This window comes from Indicator indicator, chromosome 10 (assembly GCF_027791375.1).
Source record: "Indicator indicator isolate 239-I01 chromosome 10, UM_Iind_1.1, whole genome shotgun sequence".
NCBI lineage: Eukaryota > Metazoa > Chordata > Aves > Piciformes > Indicatoridae > Indicator > Indicator indicator.
In genome coordinates this window covers 21405319-21429117 of record NC_072019.1, presented here as the reverse complement: position 1 = coordinate 21429117, position 23799 = coordinate 21405319, and the positions used below count along the sequence as shown (strand labels likewise).

Genomic DNA, 23799 nt, shown 5'->3' with positions numbered 1-23799 from the left:
GCCGGTCAGCGATGCGTGCGGGCGGAGAAGCGCCGCACCAGGTGCTGGGCCGGCTGCGGTTCCTGCTGCAGTGCAGCGAGTGCTTCCGCCGCGCCCGGGCGCTGCCCGCCGCGCTCTGCTACGTGCCGCGGGAGGTGCAGTACAAGATCTGCAAAGACCCCGCCGCCGCCCCCGCCGCCGCCCGTAGCCTGCTCAGTGTGTGGGACAGCCCGGGGCCGGCGCGGGGCGGCAAGCGGGCGGCGCGGGCCACCATCGAGGTGCGGAAGGGCGGCTGCCTCCGTGCCACCGGCGAGGAGTACTGCAACAGTGCCGGGCTCTGGGTCAAGCTCACTAAGGTAACGTCGTGGGGCTGGGAGGCCGCCGCGGCCTGTGCTGCCTGCGGAGGGGCCTGTCTTGTCCCTGACGGAAGCCGCCGCTCCCCCGCAGGAGCAGCTGGAGGAGTACCGGAGTGGATGTGAGCTAGAGGAGGGTTGGGTGCTGGTGTGCAAACACGCCGACGGCGGGGACCGGCTGGTGCCAGTGGAGTCCACGGAGCGGATCCAGCGGCAGCAGCAGCTTTTTGGGGTGGACTACAAACCCGTCATCAGGTGCGGGGCCACCGCTCACCGTATGTGTGAGCTCCCCCTGTCAGGGGGGAGAACAGGAAAGTGCTCACCCCCTCGTTCACCCAGGCCCCACTGCCTATAGTTTCAGTGCACAGCCCCTCAGCCGTCCCTGCCCTGGACTGAGGAGGCCCTCCTCTGTTGGCTACTTCTTCCATGGAAGTGAGGCAGTAGGGATGCCTGATACGGAGTTAACTGTGTTGGGCTTGGCTGCTGCACTTGTCACTTGCTTAACGGGATGTGGGCTGGAAGTAGAGATGGTTGGAAGAGAAAGGGTGATGGTGAGGCTGGGGGATGATGGAGGATGAAGTGTGGAGGAGCTTTAAACCCAAATCTTTCTCATCCAGCTACTCTTTGATCACCAGCTCCTTTCCCTCATGCTGTTCTCACTCTCTCCTCCTCTGGGTTGTTTCAGATGGGAGCAGGTGGTGGATCTGACATACTCCCTGCGCCTCGGAGCGAAACCCAAGCCCATGGAGCAGGATGAGGCTGCAGTAGAGAAGCTTCGGTATGAGCTGTTTTCTAGCTTCTGCTTTGGTTGGATGCAAGCCACTGTCTCTCCCTGGCTGCTCAGACAGCTGTCTTCTGAAAACTAGGAGTGGAGAGGGAGAAGATAAGAGCGAGGAACAGCTCTACTTGACAGTCTTGTACTAGATAAGCCTGCAGAAAGCAGGGCAGGACCAAGGCAAACAGGACATGGAGCTGCCTTCCCTGATCCATTAGCCAAGATGCCTCTGGCTCTCAAGACCCATTAATCCCTTTTCCCTGATAGATATGTGCCCCCAACATGGACTTATGAATGTGACGAAGACCTAGTGCATTTCCTGTATGATCACATTGGGAAGGAGGATGAGAACTTGGGCAGCGTCAAGCAGTATGTGGACAGCATCGATGTCTCATCTTACACGGTGCGTTAAGGTTGCATTGGCCCTGTGTGCCATGGGACTGGGGAGCGTGCATGATGCTTAGTGCACTGTGCTGGGCTGTGTTGGAGATTATGGGAGAGAAGCCCGAGAAGCGTCATGTAGCATACTGGGTAATGTGGCCCCTGGAGGGACTGTCGTTTGGGAAGCAAGTGCTAGTATTAGTTGCTAAACTGATTTTTTGGGTTTGATATTCTGTGCTGCATGTGTGACCCCAGAGGATCTTGTGGGGTCAGCCCTAAATGTCCTGTGTGTTATGTACTCCCTGTGTCTACCCACAGCCCAGCAAAGGAAACAGGACAGTTCGACACCCTCTGGCTCTTAAGATTCCTGATGAGAGTAACCACTAGGAGGAAGTTAATCCTACCCCTGTCTGATCTTCCTTTCATTCACTCCTCTCTTCCAGGAGGACTTCAATGTGTCATGCTTGACCGACAGCCATGCTGACACGTACTGGGAGAGTGATGGGTCCCAGGGCCAGCACTGGGTGCGGCTCAACATGAAGAAAGGCACCATTGTCAAGTGAGGCACCTCTCCCCTGCATACTGCAGCTGGGGTGAACCCTGCAGCCCCTGTTCTCTTCATGAGTCTTTCATGGCCCAGATTTGCCCTGTGTTCCCTGCCCCTCAGCCCTTGCTCTGGCTCAGGGTTTGAAAGGGTCATAGCATTCTCACAGGTACCTGGGGATCCGAGCACCAGCTGCATGTACTTCATAACAAGCAATGAGGGGAATAGCAATGGGTGTTCAGATGCAATTACCTTCTCCTCATTTCATTCTTCTTTCACAGGAAGCTCCTGCTGACAGTGGATACCACTGATGAGAACTTCATGCCCAAGCGAGTTGCTGTGTATGGGGGCGAGGGGGACAATCTGAAGAAATTGAATGATGTCGGCATTGATGAGTGAGTGGATGGAGGTGAAGAAGGTGCTGTGGCCCTTGCATGGGCTAGAGGTGCGGGACACACTGACCCTAAGCAGTTGTGGCAACACCAACCTGGCTTAAGAGGCCTAGGGATGGGCATTTTGCATCTCTGCATTTTGGGTTCATTCTGCCAACAACAGCAGATGACACAGTCATTAGGGCTGTCCTTATCTAATTGTGGAACTCACTGAGCTTGTGTCACCTGGACCTGAGGCACCAGCAGGTTCAGGTATTCAACAAAGTCCATATTGTAGCTAACTGGGTCTGTGTTCCCAACACAGGCTCCTGTTTCAAAAGATGCAAACCTTTTCCTTTACAAGCAGCCAAGTGGATTTTGGCAGTATGGGAGAGGGAACAGCTCTGCATCCCTTGTCTGTGTTTGCAGGAGCTACATTGGGGATGTGTGCGTCCTTGAGGATATGACAACACACCTGCCTGTCATCGAGATCCGGATTGTGGAGTGCAGAGGTAGGACTGGGTGTTACGGCCACATCCATAAAGCACCTCTAAGATACTGGATGTTAGGAGTTTGTTCTGTGGCTGGTACTTCTTGGCCCTGCGGACTGTTTCACACAAGTGGCAGAGGGACCATGTGAAACTCCAGGGGGACCTGGAAGTTTGCAAGCTCTCAACTTTCATCATACCTTTCTCTGCCTTTAATCGTTTTATTTATTTTTTTCTCTGTAAATGCCCCACTGCTTCTTCACAGAGGCATTTCAGGCTATCAGTACCCAGCCTTGGAGCTGGTGGAGAGGGTCATGTTTGTAGTGCCTTTGTCACAGACCTCTCATGCAGGAAGGCCTGCTTTGTCATGGTCTTAGTGTATTATCCATGGTCTTCCTTCTCACTTGGCAGACGATGGGATTGATGTTCGCCTCCGAGGCATCAAAATCAAATCCTCTCGACAGAGGGACTTGGGGCTGAGCGCTGACATGTTCCAGCTGCCCAATCTCGTGCGCTACCCTCGCCTCGAAGGGACAGACCCTGACCTGCTCTACCGACGGGCCGTGCTCATCCAAAGGTACTACCTGGAGGGGCTGGTATTGCCTGCAGGGATTGGTGCCATCTGCAGCACGGCATCCTAGACACTGGAGGAAATAGCAGAGTCATTAGGGGGCTAAGTGGGCTTTCTGGGGCAACTCCTCTGTACTTTCAGAGGAATTTTGCAGCTCAAGTTCAGTGTGTTGTGTGTCTCAAGCACAGCATATCTGCTGTGTGTGTGGCAGGTGCATGCAGAGTCTCTTGCAAGGTCTGCAAGATCCCTGCAGTGCCAAGGGAGTGGGATTTTAGTATCAAAAGCTCTGTGATGTAAAAGCCCTTGGGTTTGGATCAGTTGTTACTTTTCTGCTTGTGTCTTGGAGTACTCAGTCTGGAACAGGCTTGTGCAGATCCCTGTCCCATCTCTGTCACAATACCTTCTTTGGGATTTAGGTTCATTAAGCTCCTGGACAGTGTCCTGCATCACTTGGTGCCAGCGTGGGACCACACGGTTGGCACATTCAGCAAACTCAAGGTGAGTGATTCTCTCTGTATCTTGTGGGGCCTCAGTCTGGCGAGGTGATTGCACTTGGGCCGTGGTAAAGGAAGCAGTCAGAGCTTGTTGCTTTAAACCAGCTCAAGGGCTGAGCTCAGTTTATTAAAGCTTTGAAAGATGATATTGTTTAGAGGCTAGTTTCCTGCTCAAATGCTGATGTGGAAATGTGGCTGTGGGGTAACAAGTAGAATCAAGTGAGAGCACTTCACCCTCTAAAGGATTTGGACCATAGCAGCACTGGGCATGTGAACTGGACACGTATTTTTTCTAAGAACTCAGCCCAGGACACTCTGTTCTTGTGCTTGCTGCCAGCAGCTTTGAGCAGGCTGTGTCTAAACAGCAGAGCTTTTACCAGTAATTTCTTCTTGGCTTTATTAAGTTTTTTATTTCCATCTTCCTCATAAGAGTGAGTTTATCCCTCCAGTTTTCTGTTTCCTTACATTCTATCACAGAATACGTGAGCCAGACGTTGCCGGGGTAGCCCCATTCTGTGTGTTTCCAGCCCTGGTATCAGACAGCACTGTAGTTGCTGTGTTGGCTCAACACAGGATCCAAGGCACCTAAGGAATCTGGTTTGTTTAGAGGAGCTTGCTTTGATTACAAACAGGAGGGATAGACGTTCTGGTGAGAGTGAAGGAGGGTTCAAGCATCAGGTAATGACTGATGGAGAGAGAACTGGATCTGGTATCTTCCTTAAACCAGAAAACAAAATCTTTCAGAGGCAGAGGTGGAGCAAATGTGTCAAAGAGAACGTGTCTGTATGTGGAAGGCAGTGGCCCTGGGAAGGGGAAAGACCTGGCGGTGCAGTGGCTTCAGTAGGAAGTAGATGGCACGTTTTGGACAGTGGTGGCTTCTGACATTTTGGACATACCCATTGGCAGCATATCAAGCAGTTCTTGCTGCTGTCCAAGAGGCGCACAGCTCTCATTACCCAGTGTCTGAAGGACTCGGAGACCAGCAAGCCCAATTTCATGCCACGGCTCTATATTAATCGACGCCTGGCTATGGAGCACAGAGACAACCCTGCCCTGGATCCCAGCTGCAAGAATGCTGTCTTCACCCAGGTACTGTCCCTCCTGGAAGGGTGCCTGCCACTCTGGAGAGAATGAGGCCTCCCAAAACTAAAATAAACCACAAAGGGGTGGGTGGGAGGGATGGCTTGGGGCTGGAGATACCTGGAGTCCTCAAGGCCTCTTCACATGACTCATAGGCCCTGCAATTGCATATGCTGATGATCCCATATCCAGGAATAACATCTAGGAGGGGTTTGTGATCTCTGAGTTGAAGTTTATCCTGGATGCTCTCTCTGGCATGTTGCTAATCCAGAACATAACAATCTCATTACACTAAAAGGGCAGCGAAGGATTCTTGTGTGACAACAATAATGCAGCTGCGTACAGTCCTGTATTGTGATTTTGAAACAACACTGATCTTCCTATTGTCATTATCCCCCTACCTCTAAAAGATCTATTACTCTAACCACCCAGACTGTTGTGAGGTTTAATATGTATCCAATACCTCCCAAGGCTGGAAACCTCCATATAGTGGTTACCAGTGTAATTTATATTCCCTTTCCAAACATAAAGGGCTGCTAGAGACCATTTAGAGATCAACCTTAGTATTTAAAGGTTTGGGGCAAACCAAATTTCTTCTAATTTCCTGGCACTTGGCACAAGCTCCCCTGGAGAAGGGATACCAGCCTTGATGATCTTTGTTTGTTGCAGGTGTATGAAGGCTTGAAACCTTCAGACAAGTTTGAAAAGCCTCTAGATTATAGGTGAGTGATGTCTGACTGAGGAAGGGGGGGATCATGCGGTTCTGGGAGCTATGTCCTGTGCCACAGCAGGATGTTTTGGAAGCCTGTCTGTCCTGTGCTCTGGAGAGGGCAGGAGGCAGCTCAGCTGTGGTATCAGGGCCAGTGCCCCAGGGTGTCACCTCCCTACTGAGGATGCAACTGTCTCTGGAGATTGAGATCTTATCCTGTCCTGAACTCAGACTGGTCTACCCTAATTCCCTGATGTCCCTGCTGTGCTTGCTGCCTCCCCAGCATCTCCTTGGCTTTGAACATCGCCTCAGGCAATGCCTGGTTCTTCGCAGGTGGCCGCTGCGTTATGACCAGTGGTGGGAGTGCAAATTCATCGCAGAGGGCATCATTGACCAAGGTAGGGGGCTGTGTGAGGCAAGAGTTTCCCTGAGCAGAGCTGGGGGGGTTGATGGGATGACTTTGTTGCTGTAGCAGCTTTCAGATTTTCTCACAGCACTAGTGCCTGTGAAGGAGAGAGGGAAGGCAGGTTGCCTTGTCCTGCTGTCTCTGGCCATGTCCCAGATGATAGAGTGCTGCTTGCTGGGATAGAGACCAGACCTCCACTAGTCACTAACAGCAGCTTAGTGCCAATACTCTCTCTGACTGTCCTCCATAGACCAGGCATGGATGTTTTTATTTTCTCTGGTGCCCTAAGGCTCTGACAGAAACCTTTTGCTCAGCCCTGGGCCAGGTTGGACCAGAATTCCTTTTTTGCTCCGTAACTGTGAGGGGCAGCACATAGGGAGTTAACACCACTGAAAGTGCCCTTCTTTTGGGGTTCCAGGTGGTGGTTTCCGGGACAGCCTGGCAGACATGTCGGAGGAGCTGTGTCCCAGCTCGGCGGACACCCCTGTGCCTCTTCCCTTCTTTGTGCGCACGTCCAACCAGGTACTCCGGGTCAGGGTATTTGAGGGAGATCTTTCCCTGCCTGGCAATGCAGTGCTGTCCCTATTCCCCTGCTGCATGCCAGGGTCATACCTGCTTTCACTGATCCAAAGCTTTTTCTGATGAAATGTTGGGTAGGTGGCTTTGTGACACCGCATTTTGCAATATGCTGACAAATGCCTGGCTGCTTGTCTTGCCAAAGGTGGATGTGGGGTTTAGCCCATTTCTGTTGTAAGAAGTGTCCATAGGCACTGCAGGAACAGAGTTTGTGGTGCTTCATGCTATGCTGAGATCATGACTTGGAGTTTTGCCTCTCATTCTTGTAGGGTAATGGCACTGGGGAAGCCAGGGACATGTATGTGCCCAACCCCTCCTGTAAAGACTTTGCCAAGTACGAGTGGATTGGGCAGATCATGGGAGCAGCTCTGAGGGGCAAGGAGTTTCTGGTAAGCTTTCAATCCTGTCCCTGTACAGAGGCTTGCCGCAAAGGGAGTCATTGGGCCCCTTCTGCAGCCTGTCCCTGGAAGGACTCTGTGATCACAGACTGGGATGAAAGGTGTTTGGCAGGATCTGGGGCCAAGGGGTTGAGAGCTTGCAGCCTGAGTTTTGGGAGATGCTACTGGGTGTTTGGGAGACAATGTTGGGTCCCTGCTCAACTACGGTGAGCTCTGCGTGTGGACAGGGAGAGCAGGGAAGTTCCTTTGTGTCTATACTGTTGAGCCCTGTCTCCATCCTTGGGGATGCCTCCTTTCACAGAGACTCATAAAATCCCTGTTCTCCTTCAGGTCCTGGCTCTTCCTGGCTTCGTATGGAAGCAATTAACAGGGGAGGAAGTCAGCTGGAGCAAAGACTTCCCTGCTGTGGACTCTGTGCTGGTGAGAGGGTGTGGGAGGCTGTGCTTGTTCTATGCCTTGTGGCACTCAGCTATCCTCATGTTGTACTTGTGTCCTCCTGTGATGTCAAGAAACATGCAGAAAAAGGGCATTCTTAGTATTTAATGCATCCTATATCTGATTTAGAGATGTAGCCATGTTGACTACTGCTTCAAGCATGCAATGGCCCAGGGTCAGCTAAAGAGCTCTAGGGCAGCATATCCCATGCTGTGCTGCTGTCAGTCACTCCAGCCCTTGTCTGGGAAGGGAGGAGTTAAGGGCTCAGGCACACCACTACTCATTAGGCATCTCTCTAACAAGCAATCCTTTGTGGCCTGGGCAGGTGAAGCTTCTGGAGGTGATGGAAGTCATGGACAAAGACACCTTTGAGTTTAAATTTGGGAACGAGCTGATCTACACGACTGTGCTGAGTGACCAGCGTGTGGTGGAGCTGATCCCCAATGGCAGCAGCACCGTGGTGCGCTATGAGGACCGCAAGGAATTCATCCGCCTGGTGCAGAAGGCTCGTCTGGAGGAGAGCAAGGAGCAGGTAACACTGTCCCATATGATCAGTGGTCACTGAGCTGGCAGAGGCTCCTTGGTCTGTTTCTGGTAAGGTGCATCATGATTTGTGTCCCTGTGCTCGTTAGTGCAGCAGTAGGTGGCTCTTTGTGGTGAGGTCCTGGAGCCCATAGAGTTGTTGAGAAGCAAATTGGCTTGCAGCAGCATGGGAGATGGGGGTTTATTCCCAGCTCTGACATGAGCTTCCTGAATGAACTGGGATGCATCTCTGTGGGATCCTGTTCCCTTTTTCAACTTTCTTGGGGCATTTGCTCAGCAGTCACGATTTGCACCCACTTGAGTCTCTAGGCTCAACCACAAGTCGAAAAAATGGGCAAGACCTGCTGGTTACCTGCCTTATCTTTTCAGATCATGGCCATGCAGGCTGGGCTGCTGAAGGTGGTGCCCCAAGCTGTTCTTGACCTCCTCACCTGGCAGGAGCTGGAAAAAAAAGTCTGTGGAGACCCTGAAGTCACAGTTGATGCCCTCAAGAAGCTCAGTAAGTGAAGGGCTCTGCTGAAAACTTTTTCCCCTGAGAACAAGACTGCCCTCATGCTGGGACAAGGAGAGGTGTGGGAGGCCAATGGCCTTTATTAGCCTTTATTACAGTGAGCATGTGGACCTGTATACTTCTTGCCTTCAGCTGGGTGCTGATTGGGCCAGGGATGTCATTTGTCTCCATGCTGGGGCATCCCTGCGCTGACAGTATCTGAGCTTCTGTGAAGCTGAGATGTGGATCTGCTTGCTAGAAAGGGCTCAAACACTGGTGTGTCCCTAGCACTTTGGGTCTTTATGTGCACTCCCTGCAGGCATCTAGAGATTTCCTCCTGTATTGGCAGAGGACCCCTGAGTGAGCAGGGGAGGCTCTGCTCTATTTTATCCAGGAGGAGCTTGGACCTTCAACAAACTCCTTTTCTATATCCTTCCTGCCAGCCCGGTTTGAGGACTTTGAGCCGTTGGACACCCGTGTTCAGTACTTCTGGGAAGCACTCAACAACTTCACCAATGGTGAGTGATTTGTTCTGTCTCTGCATATCTTGTGCCATGACACCCCCTGCATGCTGGCTGGGAACTGGGAGGGTGAAACCATTCTCATTTCTGCCTGGGGAACAGATAGGAGCCAAGGAGAGCAAGCAGCTGAGCTGAAGGAACTGCTTGCTAGTGTTAGGATTACCTGCAGGTGGCTGTGCTCCATCTCCATCCCTCTAGGATCTGATGTCTTTGCGCTTCCTTCACAGAGGATCGCAGCCGCTTCCTCAGATTTGTCACTGGCAGAAGCCGCCTTCCAGCACGGATCTACATCTATCCAGACAAAATGGGGTGAGTCTGTTCTTCTGTCAGCTGCAAGGCTGACATGTCCCTGTTGTCTGGTCTTCCCTGCCTCACTGGCCTGCTGGTTCTGACCAGATTCTTACTTTCTCCCTAAGGTCTGAGACGACGGATGCTTTGCCAGAGTCGTCCACCTGCTCCAGCACCCTCTTCTTGCCCAACTATGCCACGTAAGTTTTGGTGCTTTCCTCCCTCTGGGGGCCTGTGTGTCTGTGCTTTCTTCTTAACCTCAGTGCTGCCCCATAGGGCCCTATCTCTTTTCCACATTTATGTCCCCTTCCCTATACCATGTGGCTGCTGTGATTGTCTCTGTGAACAGCTGGTGAAGCACAGCCTCCATCTCAGAAAGCATCTTGTCCTCTGGGCTGGCGAATGCAGCAATGGCAACTCCTTCTTGTCTGTTTTTTCTCTTCCCCCCCTCCGCCATCCCTAGAGCCAAGGTCTGTGAAGAGAAGTTGCGCTACGCTGCCTATAACTGTGTGGCCATTGATACAGACATGAGTCCGTGGGAAGAGTGATGTTGCAGCCTGGCCAAGCAGCATGGACAATAGTTTGACAAAACTGCACAGTGCGAAGAGCTTCCTTGTTTCCCAGGATGTGTATATACAATAAACATAAAGGTGTGAAGCCTGGTTCCCAGCAGTGGTAACCAGGACCTCTTTGCACATGGAGATTCGGGTCTTCAACAGGGTGGGAGCTAGCTTGAAGTGTAAATGTGATTCCAGTAATGAAACCCTGGCCCAGCCCTTATACATCAGAACAGTCTGGTAGATTTCTACAGTGCATTTCTTCTCCATGTGTCCCTGTTACAGCTTCACAACTCTGACTCCTCTCAGGCTGTGGTCTGCTCCAGAGGTGGGGTAGGGCCACAAAGTTGCATGACAGGTTACAACACAGGACAGAAAAATGTGAGCTGGTACTGAGACCACAGGGATGCTCAGTGTGTCCTAGCATTTGTGTTCTGACCACATTCCCTTGACTTGTTCCTGCTCTTACCTGAGATCAATGGAAATCAGGTTATTCACTTAGATTTAAGAAGAACTGAAGCAGGATGGTGACAGGTGTTGCAAGGGTGCCTCTGGCCAGCAGGTGTCACGACAGACCTGCACAGCAGGACTGCAAGTGCTGTCAGGAAAGGTCTCCCATGCTTTTACATTGCATTAGCCCCCAGTACCTGTGACCACCAGTGGTTCCCGTGCACTCTTACCACAGCAGTGACTGATGGAGGAGCTATTCCCCTACAGGAGATGGGAATTGTCTGCTTCCCTTATGCTCTGCAGCTTTCAGTTCTCCATCCAGCATGCTGGTGGCCTAGCCTGAACATTCTCCCAGGCTCTTTGAGCCAGTGTGATACACTTCCGTGTTGGTGGCTGACTCACCTCCTAGGGTGTCTGGTTTAAGAGGCATGAGCAAGCTAGTGAAAGGACTTTGATCTGCTGGCTTAGCCTTGGTTAGGAACATTGGTGAAGGAGCCTTTAGCATCAAGCAGGGATTTGAAATGAGACATTTAGGTGAAATCGATCCTGCTTTTTCCAACCTTGACCATTTGTCTCTAGGGAAGATCAACAGGAGGTCATATTACTTATTGAGCAGAACTGGAAATAGCAAGAAAAATGTGCATGTCTGCTTGTGCTTTGTTGTCTGTCAGGAGAATGTTGATTGGTGAGTGCCTCAGGGTCGGATGGATGAAATAGACCTAGTCTTTGGTGCAAGGGTTTGCTGATGTCACCTATGGCTAAGAGCCAGCTGGGGCTGCTTGTGGTAACCAGCTGGGAAGAAAGGGGCACCTCTGGCTGAGACATTTCCAATAGGTGATCCCTGTCTCCCCTCCCAGTGGCAGCAACTGCAGATGTCAGAGGGTAACTGAGCTAATTATGGAGGTACCCAGAGCACCTCAGGTTTCTCACTGAGTGATAAGGGACTTGGGCAGCTGTATTTTCACTTTGCTGTGCACGCAGTCCCAGCCCTCTTTGATGAAGAGAGAGCTGATATGCAGGAGGATGCTGAGAACACAGCCTGACTGAAGCAATGGGATCCTTCCATAAAAGCATTGTGGCTTCTCCATCTTTGGAAATGCTCAAGACTTGTCTTACAGCCCTGGGCAGCCTGATCTTTACTTCCAGTCTTGCCCTGCTGACTTCAGGTCTAGGTCCTCCCTAACCTGAAGCACTTGATGACTGTGGAGTTTATGACGTTAGCTTCTCCCACATTTCTCCACTCTTCCAGCAAGGTCTTTTAGCCCCTGATTCTCTCTGATTCTCTCACTCTTCTGGGTTTTATTTTCTGCCACTGAGAAGAGTGCTGCCCAAGGGCTTGCTCGAGTTCTGTTGTGAGTACTGGGGCTCTGGGGAAAGATGTAGTTGGTAATGAGAATTTCTATTTAAAAAATACTTGAAGTAACAGGACCGTGGCCCTAGCAGGAAGGGAGCTCATCCAGGGTGGTCCAGGTTTAACCTCTACAAATATATTGAGAAAAAACATTGGTTTACCATATGTATAATTGTTTTACTGTGCATTTTGTGTTATGGCCATATATGTGTTGCAGAACGGCAGCAGCCACTGCTGTAGTGTTGCACCAGGGTGTAGAGACCTGTGGAAGCCCCTTCCAGTTGCAGGAAGAGCTCTTCACTGCAGCAAGGTCTCAGTTGAGATCATTTAGTGCACGGTCAGAGGATTGCATCAAACATGGCTTCTGGGCAAGGATGCCAAGATAAGCCACAGATCGTGCTGTTGAACTTGTGGTGTAAAGGTGAGCTGGGAAAAGCAGCTGGTAAGCCACCTGGGTCTCTTCTGTGTAGTTCTGTCTTTCATCTGTAGTGTGTTAAAGCCATTGCAAACTGAATGTTCTGCCTAGCGAATTGTAGGAAAGGTCAGCCTGGCTCAGCTCTGGTCTCAGGGCCCAAAGTTATTTCAGTGCTGGGTCACATTTTTTTCTCTGATTTCTCAAGCTGCTTGTTTGATAAGACATGTTTGGTAAGACATAAGTCAAGTGCCCCAGCCACCTGCTGTGCATGTCCAGGGGTGAAGGAGCCCTTGTGGGCAGTAGGAACCGCAAGCTGTGTGTCCCTGCTCCATCACCCAGTCTCAAGTCTGTCAAGATTGATTTTTTCAATCCAGTGCTATCCTGAGGAAGGTGGTGATGCCTTTGTGCTGCTGAAAGGAGGAAGCATCTGTGTGTGACAGAGATGCAGTTTTATAGGGTGGGTAGGAATGAGCTTTGGGGAGGGACCACATGCTCCTCTCCTGACTTCAGCTTGCTGAATTGTCATAGAACAGCTTTGGGTGATTAATAACGCATGTTAACCTAGCTGTTCTTGTTATTCCACTAATACCCTGGAGTAGGACAAGCTATAAATAGTTTGATAGGATCTGTCTATCCTACCTCCTGTAGGATCTAAAATAAAGTGGACAAACAAACTACTCCTGGCCTTCCTGATGATTTATGTGATTGGGCTGGAGCTGCTGTCTCCTTCTGATGGGTTAAAGTGCGATGGAGACTGGTATCATGAGAGGTGGCTGGAGGTGAAGCAGAAACGGCCTGTGATGTCCTGTATCCACAAATCAGTCATGGAGGTGGCTCAGTATTAGCTGGCTCAACCCTTCACAGCAGCCCTGCAGCCTGTTTTATGGGGTGTCATGGCTGTGGAGAGTGGCACGGGACCTTCTTGTCTGCAATTGGCTGCAGTTAGGAGCAAGGCAGAAGTTTGCACTTCTCACACCATGGTTGGCATTTTGCTGCTGGCAAGGCTGGTACCCATCAGTGTGGTATGGTATGGTCATGCTTGTTCAGTAGATAATGCTGCAGGGATTGCAGCTGTCAAAGCTCTCTTTGCATTCTGCTGTTGCAGGCAGGGATGAAGCTGGACTCTGACCTGCCAGGAGAGCAGGCAGGCTCTGGAGGGGTGCAGAGACCTTTGAGCTCTGCCAGCCTGATTGTTTCCTGCTCCCTAATTGTGCCCAGCCAGGAGAAATGCAGGTAAAGTGGGGTGGAGCTGAGTTGCTCTCTGCCACCACCTCGCACTGGTATGCAACAGGCAGACAGGGCATGAGGTGACACTGCCAACGTTCAGGTGTGGTTGGGTGCTGCTGGATGTCACGGCTCCAATCCTGCTGCCAGGAGGCAAGCTGAGTTAAAGCTCCTCCTGGGCAGGGAGGGCTGTTGTACGCCCTAGCAAGCGCTCAGAGCCTTCTATCTGTGCTGGGGATGTAGTTTTTGTGCCTTGACCCTGCAGGGAACGCCTCTGTGCTTGTAGGAAATGCTGCCAGCTACGGGGACGTTGGAGGCCAGAAGGGAGCAGGGTCCTAAACCGTGGCGTGAGGCTACAGGTGCCTTGGGGTAACTCCTGCCGGGGACCAGGGTGGTCATACCAGAGCAGCTTCTTGGCGAAGGGGGAGTGACATCACACCCAGACGCCCGGACTGCGAGCAGGGAGGGGAGAGGAAGGGCTGGGGCCTGCCCGAGGAGGAGGCGGCAGCCCGAGAAACAGGGCTGCCCGCGGCCGGGGCGGCCCCGGAGGGCCGGGCCGGGCTGGGCGCGGCGGACGCGGAGGCGGGCGCGGCGGCACCGCGGGCACAGTGGGTCAGGCACCGCCGGGGACACAGCGGGAGCGGCACCGCTGGGGCAGCACGGTGCAGGAAGCCGGTGCCCGGTCCGCGATGCGTGCGGGCGGGGAAGCGCCGCACCGGGTGCTGGGCCGGCTGCGGTTCCTGCTGCAGTGCAGCGAGTGCTTCCGCCGCGCCCAGGCGCTGCCCGCCGCGCTCTGCTACGTGCCGCGGGAGGTGCAGTACAAGATTTGCAAAGACCCCGCCGCCGCCCCCGCCCGCAGCCTGCTCAATGTGTGGGACAGTCCGGGGCCGGCGCGGGGCGGCAAGCGGGCGGCGCGGGCCACCATCGAGGTGCGGAAGGGCGGCTGCCTCCGTGCCACCGGCGAGGAGTACTGCAACGGTACTGGGCTCTGGGTCAAGCTCAGCAAGGTAACGGCGGAACGCTGCGCAACTGGGAACCGCCCGGAGCCCTGTCTTGTCCTGACGGCGGTGACGAGCCAGGCTGTGCTTTCAGGAGCAGCTGGAGGAGTACACGGGCGGCCATGACCTGGCTGAAGGCTGGGTTCTGGCGCAGAGGTTTGGAGAGGGAGGAGATAAGCTGGTCCCGGTTGACTCCATGGAGAAGATCCAGTGGCAGCAACAAGCGCTCGGGGTTGATTATAAACCCGCGGTCAGGTACGGCCCCAGCCTGCAGTCCGGCTCTGGGCTGGGCGGTGGGCACCGGGAGCGTGTGTGGCTGGTACCCATAGTGGACCCAGCCGTCCCAGTTTCCCTGAGCAAGTCCGGTGCAGCCCCCTCACTCCCTCCAGCACCGGTGGGACACGTCCCTTCCGAGCTGCCTGTGTGCTTGTGGTAGCACCTGTGCAGGACAGAGACCATGCCGAAGGTGAGGCACTAGGGTTTGGGCTGAGTGGTGTGGAGGCAATGCAGTGATGACAGCACTCATGTTTGATTTTCATGATGGAAAGCCACAAATCATAGAGTGATAGGGGTTGGAAGGGACTTCTGGAGGTCATCGAGTCCAACCTCCCTGCCAAAGCAGGTCACCAAACCCCACCTAGGGCAGGTCACCCAGGAACACGTCCAGACAGGTCATAAAAGTCTCTGGAGAAGAAGACCCCACAATCTCTCTGGGCAGTCTGTTCCAGTGCTCCATCACCCTTGCAGTAAAGGTTTTCCTCACGTTGAAGTGGAACTGCCTATGTTCCAGTTTGTGTCCTTACAGGTGCAGGGCTGGATTCCCCCCTCTGCAGGGACACTCTCAGCCCTCCTACAGCTGTTTCTGCAGCCCTTTGGTGCCACTCCCAGGCCCCACCAATGTTGGCTCCACTCCAGGCTAAGGCAATAATGCTTGCATATGCTGAGCACTGTCCCATTTTTTTCCTTTGTGCAACTTTTCCAACGGTGCTGTACCAGCTGGGAACAAGTGGTGGACCTGACCTACACAATACACCTGGGAGAGATGCCCAGACTCATAGAGCAGGATGAGGCTGCGGTGCAGAAGTTTCGGTATGAGTGCATCTCCTAGGGCAGTACTGTAGCACCCCAAGGGGTAGCTTGGCAGGGCCTGAACATACCTGTGAGACCAGAACTGGCCTCAGGGTTGGGAGTGGGGAAATTGCATGCCATGAGATGACTTTTACATTGATATTGTTTGACGCTGCTCAAGCATAGATGGCCTTTGCTCTATGGAGCATTAGAGCAGCTGCATGTGTTATTCCCACTGGGCTGGGGTGGCCATAAACACCTGGCATAGTAGTGGTATGATACAGCTATGCCATCTGCCTGTGGCAGGGACAGCTTCCTGGCACCATCTCAATGTAGTGACCATGAGATGCTTTGGGTAGTCAGAGCTGGGGCACCTGCATAGTGCTGGTGGACAGGTTCAGAGCACTGCCTAGTCTCCCTGTCCTATTAATCCAGAGCTCCCCTGCAGGTCTGTGCCCCCAGGCTGGAGCTATGAGCATGACATGGAGCTTGGGCGCTTTCTGTATGACCACAGTGAGAAGGAGCTGCAGCACGTGGACTGCATCAAGGAGCACATCAGTAGCATTGAGGTCTCCTCACAGGAGGTATGTAGTGGGGCTCTTCTGCAGCCTCAAATCAGCATGAGATACATGAGCATTGTTGCAGCTGCAGGAAGGAGCAGCTAGCAGTGGCTGTCCCCTCCCATGAGGGCCTGAGGATGGTGGTGGGGTTTTGCTGCTCTAGCAAAGCTGCTGGGAGTTGGGCATCTGGAGCAAGACCCCATTGTGTCTCTGGGGCTGTGGCCAGCTTGCTTTGTGCAGGAGCCACCATCCACCTGCAGCCTAGTGAACCAAGGCCTGGCTGGGTCCTGACCTCCTCTTGACAGTATGGGACCTGCCCCAAGGGTGGCCATGGCATACCTAAGGATGCTGAGCTCCCTTCTTGCTGCACTCTTGCAGGAGGACTGCGAAGCAAGCCATCTGACGGACAACCAGACATACACCTTCTGGGAGAGCAATGGGCCCCCGGGGCAGCACTGGGTGCGGCTCAACATGAAGAAAGGCACCATCGTCAAGTGAGACCTCAGGGTGTCCTTCCCTGCTGGCAGCTGTGCCAGGGATGGGCAGGGTGCAGGGCAAAGCACCATCTTCCTCTTGAATGCAGCTTTCCCTGTGCTGCAGCTGGGGGCTTGACGCTGAGCATTGCCTCCAGCCCTGGGGCATCTCCAGGGGCATCTCTGTGCCCAGGCAGCTCAGGAAGGGAGGACATCACCACCCCTTGCTCTTCTCATTGCCAGGAAGCTGTGGCTCATGCTGGATGGGCAGGCCAGCTCCTATGCACCTAAACGGGTGGCTGTGTACGGGGGGACACTAAGCAGGTTGCAGCACCTGAGAACCGTCCTAATTAACGAGTGAGTAATGAGTGAGGACCACCTTGGGTCCAGTTTGGGCCAAACTCCTAAGCTGTCTGTGTATCCTAAGCGACCACAAAGAAAAGGGCTGGGGTCGGTCCTGAGCCACCTGGTGGTGACTATGGCTCTCTGTGGGTCAGGGCTCTCTGGATGCAAACTACATCTGTCCCTAGAAGCACGGTGGGACTACAAGCTGAGTGCCTTCGTCACCAGTCATTCATGCTGTGACGGCTGGATTGCAGTGTGCTTCCTCGTGCCCAGTGACTGGGAGTCTTTCTGCTTCCTCTTCCTCTCCTCTGGTGACGTGTTGCTGCTGTCACCTTTCTGAGAATCTCTGCTGTGCAGTAGGCAAGGAGTCCTGGAGTCTTTCACCTCATCTCTTTGCCCTGGCTCTGCAGCACCCTTTTTGATGCAGGCCGGAGTTTATACAAGGGTGTAAATTTCTTCCACAAAACTTGCCTGTTTGCCTTTTTTTCCACTGAACAGTGAGATTTGTCTTTGAAGAAGCACCCACAAGACTTCCCAGGTTTCCTTCCTAGGGGCAGGAGCCCACTCCTTGCTGCATCTGGGCAGTCTCAGTAGGTGTTTGCTGGAACCTTGCCAAAGGCTTTTGAAACACAAATGAATCACCAAACTGCTCATCTCCACAAATCTGTTTCCTTCAAGCTATAACCCTTTTGCGACCAGCTCAGCTGGAAGGATGGTTGTGCCACTGCAAGATGCACAAGGAGCCCAGGAATGACTCTCACTTGCCATCTCACCTTTCTGTTCTGCTTTTAATTTATTCTTATTTCTGGCTCTCTGGATGTGGCTTCCACCTTGTTCAGGATGTATTTGTGCCTCTGACAGCCTCTTCTCTCTGCTTGGTCCCCTCCTGCCACAACCTCAGTGAGGCAGGAAGGTCTTTCACCATGGGTAGTGGCACATCTTTGGCTGGGGAGCCAGAGCGGCCCTTGCCAGCTGCCTCACTGGTGTCTGTGCCTTGTGGCTCTGCCATTTCCCTATATGCCACATGCAGGAACAGCTACCAGAATGTCTGCATCCTCCGTGACATGAAGACCCACCTGCCAGTGCTGGAGATCCGCATCCTGGAGTGCCGGGGTGAGCCTGCACTGCTGCCAGCCCAGCCTGGCCTTAACTTGCAGCTGGTACTGGCACCTGCATCTTTCTGCTGCATCATCTGCTTTTTGGTGTCTGATGAAGGAAAAGTTGGGGAATGAGCTTCATTTGGGATGCCACAGGCACTGGGGGCTCCTTGCCCCCAGCTGCAGTATCCAAGCTGTGCTGGCTGCACAGCTGTGGCCACACATGCAGTATTGCTGTCCTTCCTTGGCAGATGAAGGGTTCAATGTCCGCCTGCGAGGGATTAAGATCAAATCCTTCTGGGAGTGGGACCTGATCCTCAATGCTGATGTGTTCCAGCCAGCACGGTTGGTGCGCTACCCTCTTCTGGAAGGTGTGGACAAGGACATTCTGTACCGGAGGGCTGTGCTCATTCAGAGGTATGGCACAGGGATGGCAATGTCCCCACAGCGAGACAGATTCACAGATTGCATTGAGTTGGAAGGGACCTTCAAAGGTTATCTTGTCCAACCCCCCTGCAGTGAGCAGAGACACCTCCAACTAGATCAGGCTGCCCAGGGGCACGTCTTGCTTAAAGTCTGCCAGCTCCTTTCCGTGTATGGCAGGGACTTCAGCTTGCTGCTCCCCATCCTAATATGGCTGCTTCCAGTGTCACAGAATCATAGAATTGTTTAGGATGGCAAACAGCTTTAAGAACATTAAGTCCAACCATTAACCTAATGCTACTAAGTCTGCTGTGAAGTCATGTTCCTTATCACCATGTTTGCACATCTTTTAAATGCTTTTAGGCATGATGATTCAACCACTTCTCTGGGCAGCCACAGCCAGGGCTTGACAACTCTTTCAGTGATAAAATTATTCCTAACGTCCAAAGAAATTTTTCCTAATGTCTAGGGAGCATGATGGTGGCACAGGCTGAGGAGGACTCACATAACGTGGAGTTCCCCATCGTGCTGTGTGCAGGGCAGCCCCAGGCTGGGGTCAGCACTGGCACCACAAAGAGACCCCTAGCAGCAATGTATCTGCAGTGTTGTGGCATAGGCTGGGCTGCCCTTTTTGCAGCTTTTTCTTGGAAAGAACAAAATAAAACTCTTGGCCCAGAGGGTGGTGGTGGGGTACTCCCCTTGGTGTGCTGGTGTCACTCTGGACTGGAAGGGACCCACCTGCAGGGTTCCATGTGTGCCTGGTGCTGTCTACTATGAAGTGTCATTGGGTGTATCTGGCTTCACATGTCTGCCAACCCATCTCATTTTCAAGCTGCTCTTCTCTGGTCTCCAGGTTTGTCCAACTCCTGGACAGTGTTCTACATTACTTGATCCCCCTCTCTGAGGACAGCATGGGCACTTTCAATGCACTCAGGGTGAGTGTTTGTCAGGCTCTCCTGGGATGGTGTTGGTAGGAGCATGTCGTCACAGGCTTGGCTGGTTTTTGCTGCAGGCTGTGGTATGTCCCCCTTGATCTGATGGGGACAGACATGCCCAAGTCTCATGCTCACAGCTGCCCTCCTAGGCATTACCAGAGGGATGGAGGAGCTGAGCATCCTCTGCAACACCAGGGGCTGTGCTTGGGGAGGGGGAAAGAGGGCACACAGTGGTGAGATCTGGCCCTAACCGTTCCTGCTTGTCCCTTGCTAGAACATGAAGCCATTCCTGCTGTTGTCCAAGCAGAGCACAGCCTTCATCACCCATTGTCTCCAGTCCTCAGAGAGCAACCCCCCTAACGCTATGCCAAAGCTGCACATCAACCGGCACCTGGCCCGTCAGCACCGTGAGAACCCCATGCTGGACCCCAGCTGCAGGAACACTGTCTTCATCCAGGTATGGCAATGCCACCCTGTGCCAGGTGCTTGCCACTTCCACTTCACTTGCCCCTGCTGCGTCTCATCCCCTTTCCCCTCTGTTTCTCTCCAGCTCTATGAAGGCCTCAGATCTTCCAAGAATAATCAACCCCTGGACTACAGGTAGGTCTTCAGCATCGCATTTGTGTAGGTCTTCAGCATCGCATTTGTGCATCTTCCCCAGAGCAGGTTGGGAGGGAATGCCAGTTGCTGCTGATTTTCTTGAAGGAGGGATATGCATGGGGCTGTTGCTTCCTTTATGAATATTATGAGGAACAGCTGAAGGAGTGCTGGGGTTGTTTAGCCTGGACAAAAGGAGGCTCATCACTCTTTACAACTACTTGAAAGGAGCTCAGTCTGTTCTCCCTAGTAACAAGCAATAGGACAAGAGGAAACAGCCTCAAGTTGCACCAGGGAGGGTTTAGGTTGGACATTAGGAAAAATTTCTTCACCAAAACAGTTGTAAAGCAATGGAGCAGGCTCCTCAGGGAATTGGTGGACTCACCATCCCTGGAGGTATTTAAAAGACATGTAGATAGATGCTGAGGGACATAGCTAGTGGTGGACTTGGCAGTGCTGGATTAATGATTGGTCTTGATAACCTTAAAGATCTCTTCCAACCAAAACAATTCTGTGATTCCCTGTAGGTGGCCCCTGAGCCACAGCCAGTGGTGGGAGTGCGAGTTCATTGCTGAGGGCATCATTGACAACGGTGAGAGCACTCCTCTCCTGGGCTTTCTTGTCTTGGGTTGCAGTTCAGTGGGTCACCTATTGTGGTGGGGTGCCCATGCTATCCCAACTCGTCTCGGGGAGACAGCCTCCATCTGCATGCTCCCCTGTGGTCCTTGCGTCTCCCCTACTCAGGGAGGGGGACAGCTTGGCCAGATCCTGTGATTTAGCATCTAGCCCTGGTATGTCAGGCACTAAGCTGCCTCTGCCCACGTTGCAGGTGGTGGTTTTCGGGACAGCCTGTCGGATGTCTCAGAGGAGCTGTGTCCCAGCTCAGGCAATGTCCCTGTGCCCCTGCCCTTCTTCGTGCGCACCTCCAACCAGGTTTGGCACCCTGCTGTCTGCCTGGCCTGGCCCTGGATGGGCAGCCAGCAGAGTCTGGGGGTTTTGGGGTGTTAGTCCTAGCTTAACGATTGCAGAGCTGTTAGAGGGCGCTGTGCTTGTACCCAGGTAGTGGAGATCTACTGGAGGGGTTTAAAGGGTGGGAGATGAAGGTGGAGGGCTGATGGAGAAGATACTTAGGAGGGACCATGCTGGGCTGGTCACATCTGTGTCTGCAGATCCTAAGACTCTCTCCTGCAGGGTAACAGCAGCAGTGATACCAGGGACATGTATGTCCCCAACCCCTCCTGCAAAGACTTCCCCAGGTATGAGTGGATCGGGCAGCTGATGGGAGCAGCCCTGAGGAGCAAGGAGTTTCTGGTGAGCAAGTCAGAGCCTCCCTGTCCAGTGAAAGGGTTTGGCAGGGACCACTGTGTCTTGGGTAGAAGGTCTGCCTTCAAGTGAAGGAGGAGCATGCGGAAAGACATTTGCCTTCACTCTCTCTGTCAGATCCTGTCTCTACCAGCACTGGTATGGAAGCAGCTGGCAAGGGAGGAGGTCAGCTGGAGCAAGGACTTTGCCACTGTGGACTCAGAGTTGGTGAGCAAGGCTGGGGCCAGCAGGGCAATACTGTGTGCTCCTGTGACTTCTGTGGCTCTGCTGTGATGGCTTTTGCCTTTGGATTGCAGGTGAAGCTGCTAGAGGTGCTAGAGAGGGTGGACAGGGAAGCCTTTGAGTTCATGTTTGGCAGAGAGCTGACCTACACGACTGTGCTGAGTGACCAGCGTGTGGTGGAGCTGATCCCCAATGGCAGCAGCACCGTGGTGCGCTATGAGGACCGCAAGGAATTCATCCGCCTGGTGCAGAAGGCTCGTCTGGAGGAGAGCAAGGAGCAGGTAATGCCCTCCCCCAGGGCTAGTGTGGCTCCAAAGGACCCTGCTCCTGTAGCAAGCCCTCCTGGTATGTGTGGAGTTGGTGGCTGTGAAAATACGTCCCCAGAACCAACGCCAGATGGGTCATATGTGTGATTCTTCCATGCATCCCATGCCCAGGGTGTCCAATAGCCCGGGGGATCCCCTCTGGGGTTCTGCAGTCCCTGGTCTCAGTGCTCTGTGTGGCTGCCCTGGGCTCAGACCCACCATGGTGACATGAAGCCCCTCCTATGTCCCACAAAGATCGCAGCCATGCGTGCTGGGCTGCTTCGTGTTGTGCCCCAGCCTGTGTTGGACCTGCTCACCTGGCAGCAGCTGGAGAAGAAGGTCTGCGGGGACCCTGAGATCACGGTGGCTGAACTACGGAAGTTCAGTAAGTTCCAGTGCTAGCACAAAGCTGCTCCCAGTCTCTCATGTGGGCAGGGCCCTGCCTTGATGATGCTGTCCACACATCCTGTCCCATGCTGAGTCCCTGGTCATGGGGTACTGCCTGGGAGATTACAAGCCAGAGGGACCCTGGATAGGGATGTTTCAGTTCTAGCTGCAAACTCCACCAGTCCTCACTCTAGTCCATCTGATCCTCAGCTGCTGTGAGCAGAGGCAAATAGACACCCTGCAAACCACGCCCCCCATTTCTCCACCCACTTTTGTCCAGAGTCCTGGCCCTGCTCAGGGGTGCCAGGGGCTCTCAGAGACTCCCCAAGAGCAGAGGGTCTCCTACTCTCCTGCCTCTGCTCTGGGGTCTCACAGAAGGGCAGGATGGATGTGTCCCATGTTAATTTGCTTTGTTGAGAGTTTCTGATGAAGCTGTTGTGCATTCTTGCAGTCACATTTGAGGACTTCCCTTCTGATGACACTCGTGTCCAGATCTTCTGGGAGGCACTCAACAACTTTACCAGCGGTGAGCAACTTCACGCCTTTCCCTGCTCTTCATATGCAGCAGGGTGGGCCAGGGGATGGGTTACCCACTACTCTGCTCCCTGGGAATGCTCACCAGGTGCTTCCCTGGGAGTTGGTAGGGTTGTTGTGCCTGGCCCTTCCAGTCTTCCCTTATCTTTGCCCTGTGCTCCTGGGATGCTTCTGCAAAAGCAGACCCTGTCGCAACAGCAGTACCTGGGACACTCTTGTCCTTATCATTGAGACCTGAACTCTGTCCTTCCCCTCAGAGGATCTCAGTCGCTTTCTCAAGTTTGTCACTGGCCGGAGCCGCCTCCCAGTTCAGATCACTGTCTACCCAGAAAGGACGAAGTGAGTCTGTCTTGACCATGCTGGGATCCCTGTGTCATGCTGGGATCCCTGCATGGGTGCAAGGTCCAGGCACTGTGCCAGGATCCCTGTATCATGCCAGGGTCTGACTCTCTTTTCTTTCTTCTAAGCTTGAATGCTTTGGACCTGATGCCACAGGCCTCTACCTGCTCCTGCACCTTCTTCTTGCCCAACTATTCCTCGTGAGTTGAGCTGGGGACATGGGATAGGGATGCTCTGGACTCCCTGAGGTTGGAACTGGGATCCACTCCCAGGCTGCCCAGGTCCTTCTCTGGTGGGGGACGTCTGAGTGGGTGCAGGGAGGAAAACATGAAGGTCTCAGTGCCTGTCACAGCTGTGACCCTGCATTCCCTTTGTCAGGGCTAAGGTCTGTGAGGAACTGCTGCGATATGCTGTGTACAACTGCATGTCCATCGACACCGACAAGGAACCCTATGATGAATGAGACCCCCCAGGCACCCCATGCCACAGGAGCCATCCACCCCGGGGATACTGTGTTCAATAAAACTGCAGGGCTGGATCCTGTCATCCTGCCTCAGGCCCTGTTTTTGTCTGCGCTTCTCAAGGGCTGGGACTGGGGCTATGTGGTCAGTGCTGTAACTGCGGGTCCAGCAAGGTGCTGGCTGCTGCACCAGTACAGGGCACTGCATAGCAGCAGTGTGGGGACGGTGGGTCCTGTTTCCTCCACGGCCACAGTGATCGTGGGAAATGTGGCTGCTAGCTTTCCCCCAATACACCCTACAGAGGGCGTGCCCCATGTACTCTGCCTGCAGCTC

General features: G+C 53.4%; 3 protein-coding genes across 3 annotated transcripts in view; all 3 read left to right on the top strand.

The window, feature by feature from the left end:
- The first annotated feature begins 11 nt into the window (after nucleotides 1-11).
- Nucleotides 12-10066, top strand: LOC128969743 (E3 ubiquitin-protein ligase HECTD3-like). The gene is made up of 21 exons (XM_054384673.1): nucleotides 12-335; nucleotides 427-587; nucleotides 1018-1110; nucleotides 1375-1510; nucleotides 1932-2047; nucleotides 2314-2427; nucleotides 2833-2915; nucleotides 3303-3468; nucleotides 3879-3960; nucleotides 4863-5045; nucleotides 5706-5758; nucleotides 6079-6143; nucleotides 6570-6673; nucleotides 6997-7116; nucleotides 7456-7545; nucleotides 7886-8092; nucleotides 8473-8602; nucleotides 9037-9111; nucleotides 9342-9423; nucleotides 9531-9602; nucleotides 9866-10066. The coding sequence occupies exons 1-21, from the start codon at nucleotides 12-14 to the stop codon at nucleotides 9948-9950; spliced, it is 2541 nt and encodes an 846-aa protein (XP_054240648.1). The 3' UTR covers nucleotides 9951-10066.
- A 4022-nt stretch (nucleotides 10067-14088) lies between these two features.
- LOC128969719 (E3 ubiquitin-protein ligase HECTD3-like) lies at nucleotides 14089-23510 on the top strand. The gene is made up of 21 exons (XM_054384628.1): nucleotides 14089-14406; nucleotides 14492-14652; nucleotides 15394-15486; nucleotides 15914-16049; nucleotides 16404-16519; nucleotides 16742-16855; nucleotides 17874-17956; nucleotides 18192-18357; nucleotides 19217-19298; nucleotides 19573-19755; nucleotides 19849-19898; nucleotides 20423-20487; nucleotides 20725-20828; nucleotides 21087-21206; nucleotides 21336-21425; nucleotides 21515-21721; nucleotides 22001-22130; nucleotides 22584-22658; nucleotides 22924-23005; nucleotides 23134-23205; nucleotides 23384-23510. The coding sequence occupies exons 1-21, from the start codon at nucleotides 14089-14091 to the stop codon at nucleotides 23466-23468; spliced, it is 2532 nt and encodes an 843-aa protein (XP_054240603.1). The 3' UTR covers nucleotides 23469-23510.
- Nucleotides 22648-23799, top strand: part of EIF2B3 (eukaryotic translation initiation factor 2B subunit gamma) — a 101169-nt gene continuing 100017 nt past the window's right edge. The window contains exon 1 of the mRNA XM_054384629.1: nucleotides 22648-22658. The gene's annotated coding sequence lies outside the window, so the exon portion shown is untranslated. The remainder of the gene's footprint in view (nucleotides 22659-23799) is intronic.

Coding starts and splice junctions, on each gene's coding strand:
- LOC128969743 (XM_054384673.1), top strand. CDS start 12: ATGCGTGCGGGCGGAGAAGCGCCGCACCAGGTGCTGGGCCGGCTGCGG. Junction 1,511..1,931: donor TCGATGTCTCATCTTACACG/GTGCGTTAAGGT, acceptor CCTCTCTTCCAG/GAGGACTTCAATGTGTCATG. Junction 7,546..7,885: donor CTGCTGTGGACTCTGTGCTG/GTGAGAGGGTGT, acceptor TGGCCTGGGCAG/GTGAAGCTTCTGGAGGTGAT.
- LOC128969719 (XM_054384628.1), top strand. CDS start 14,089: ATGCGTGCGGGCGGGGAAGCGCCGCACCGGGTGCTGGGCCGGCTGCGG. Junction 14,407..14,491: donor TCTGGGTCAAGCTCAGCAAG/GTAACGGCGGAA, acceptor CTGTGCTTTCAG/GAGCAGCTGGAGGAGTACAC. Junction 14,653..15,393: donor GATTATAAACCCGCGGTCAG/GTACGGCCCCAG, acceptor GTGCTGTACCAG/CTGGGAACAAGTGGTGGACC.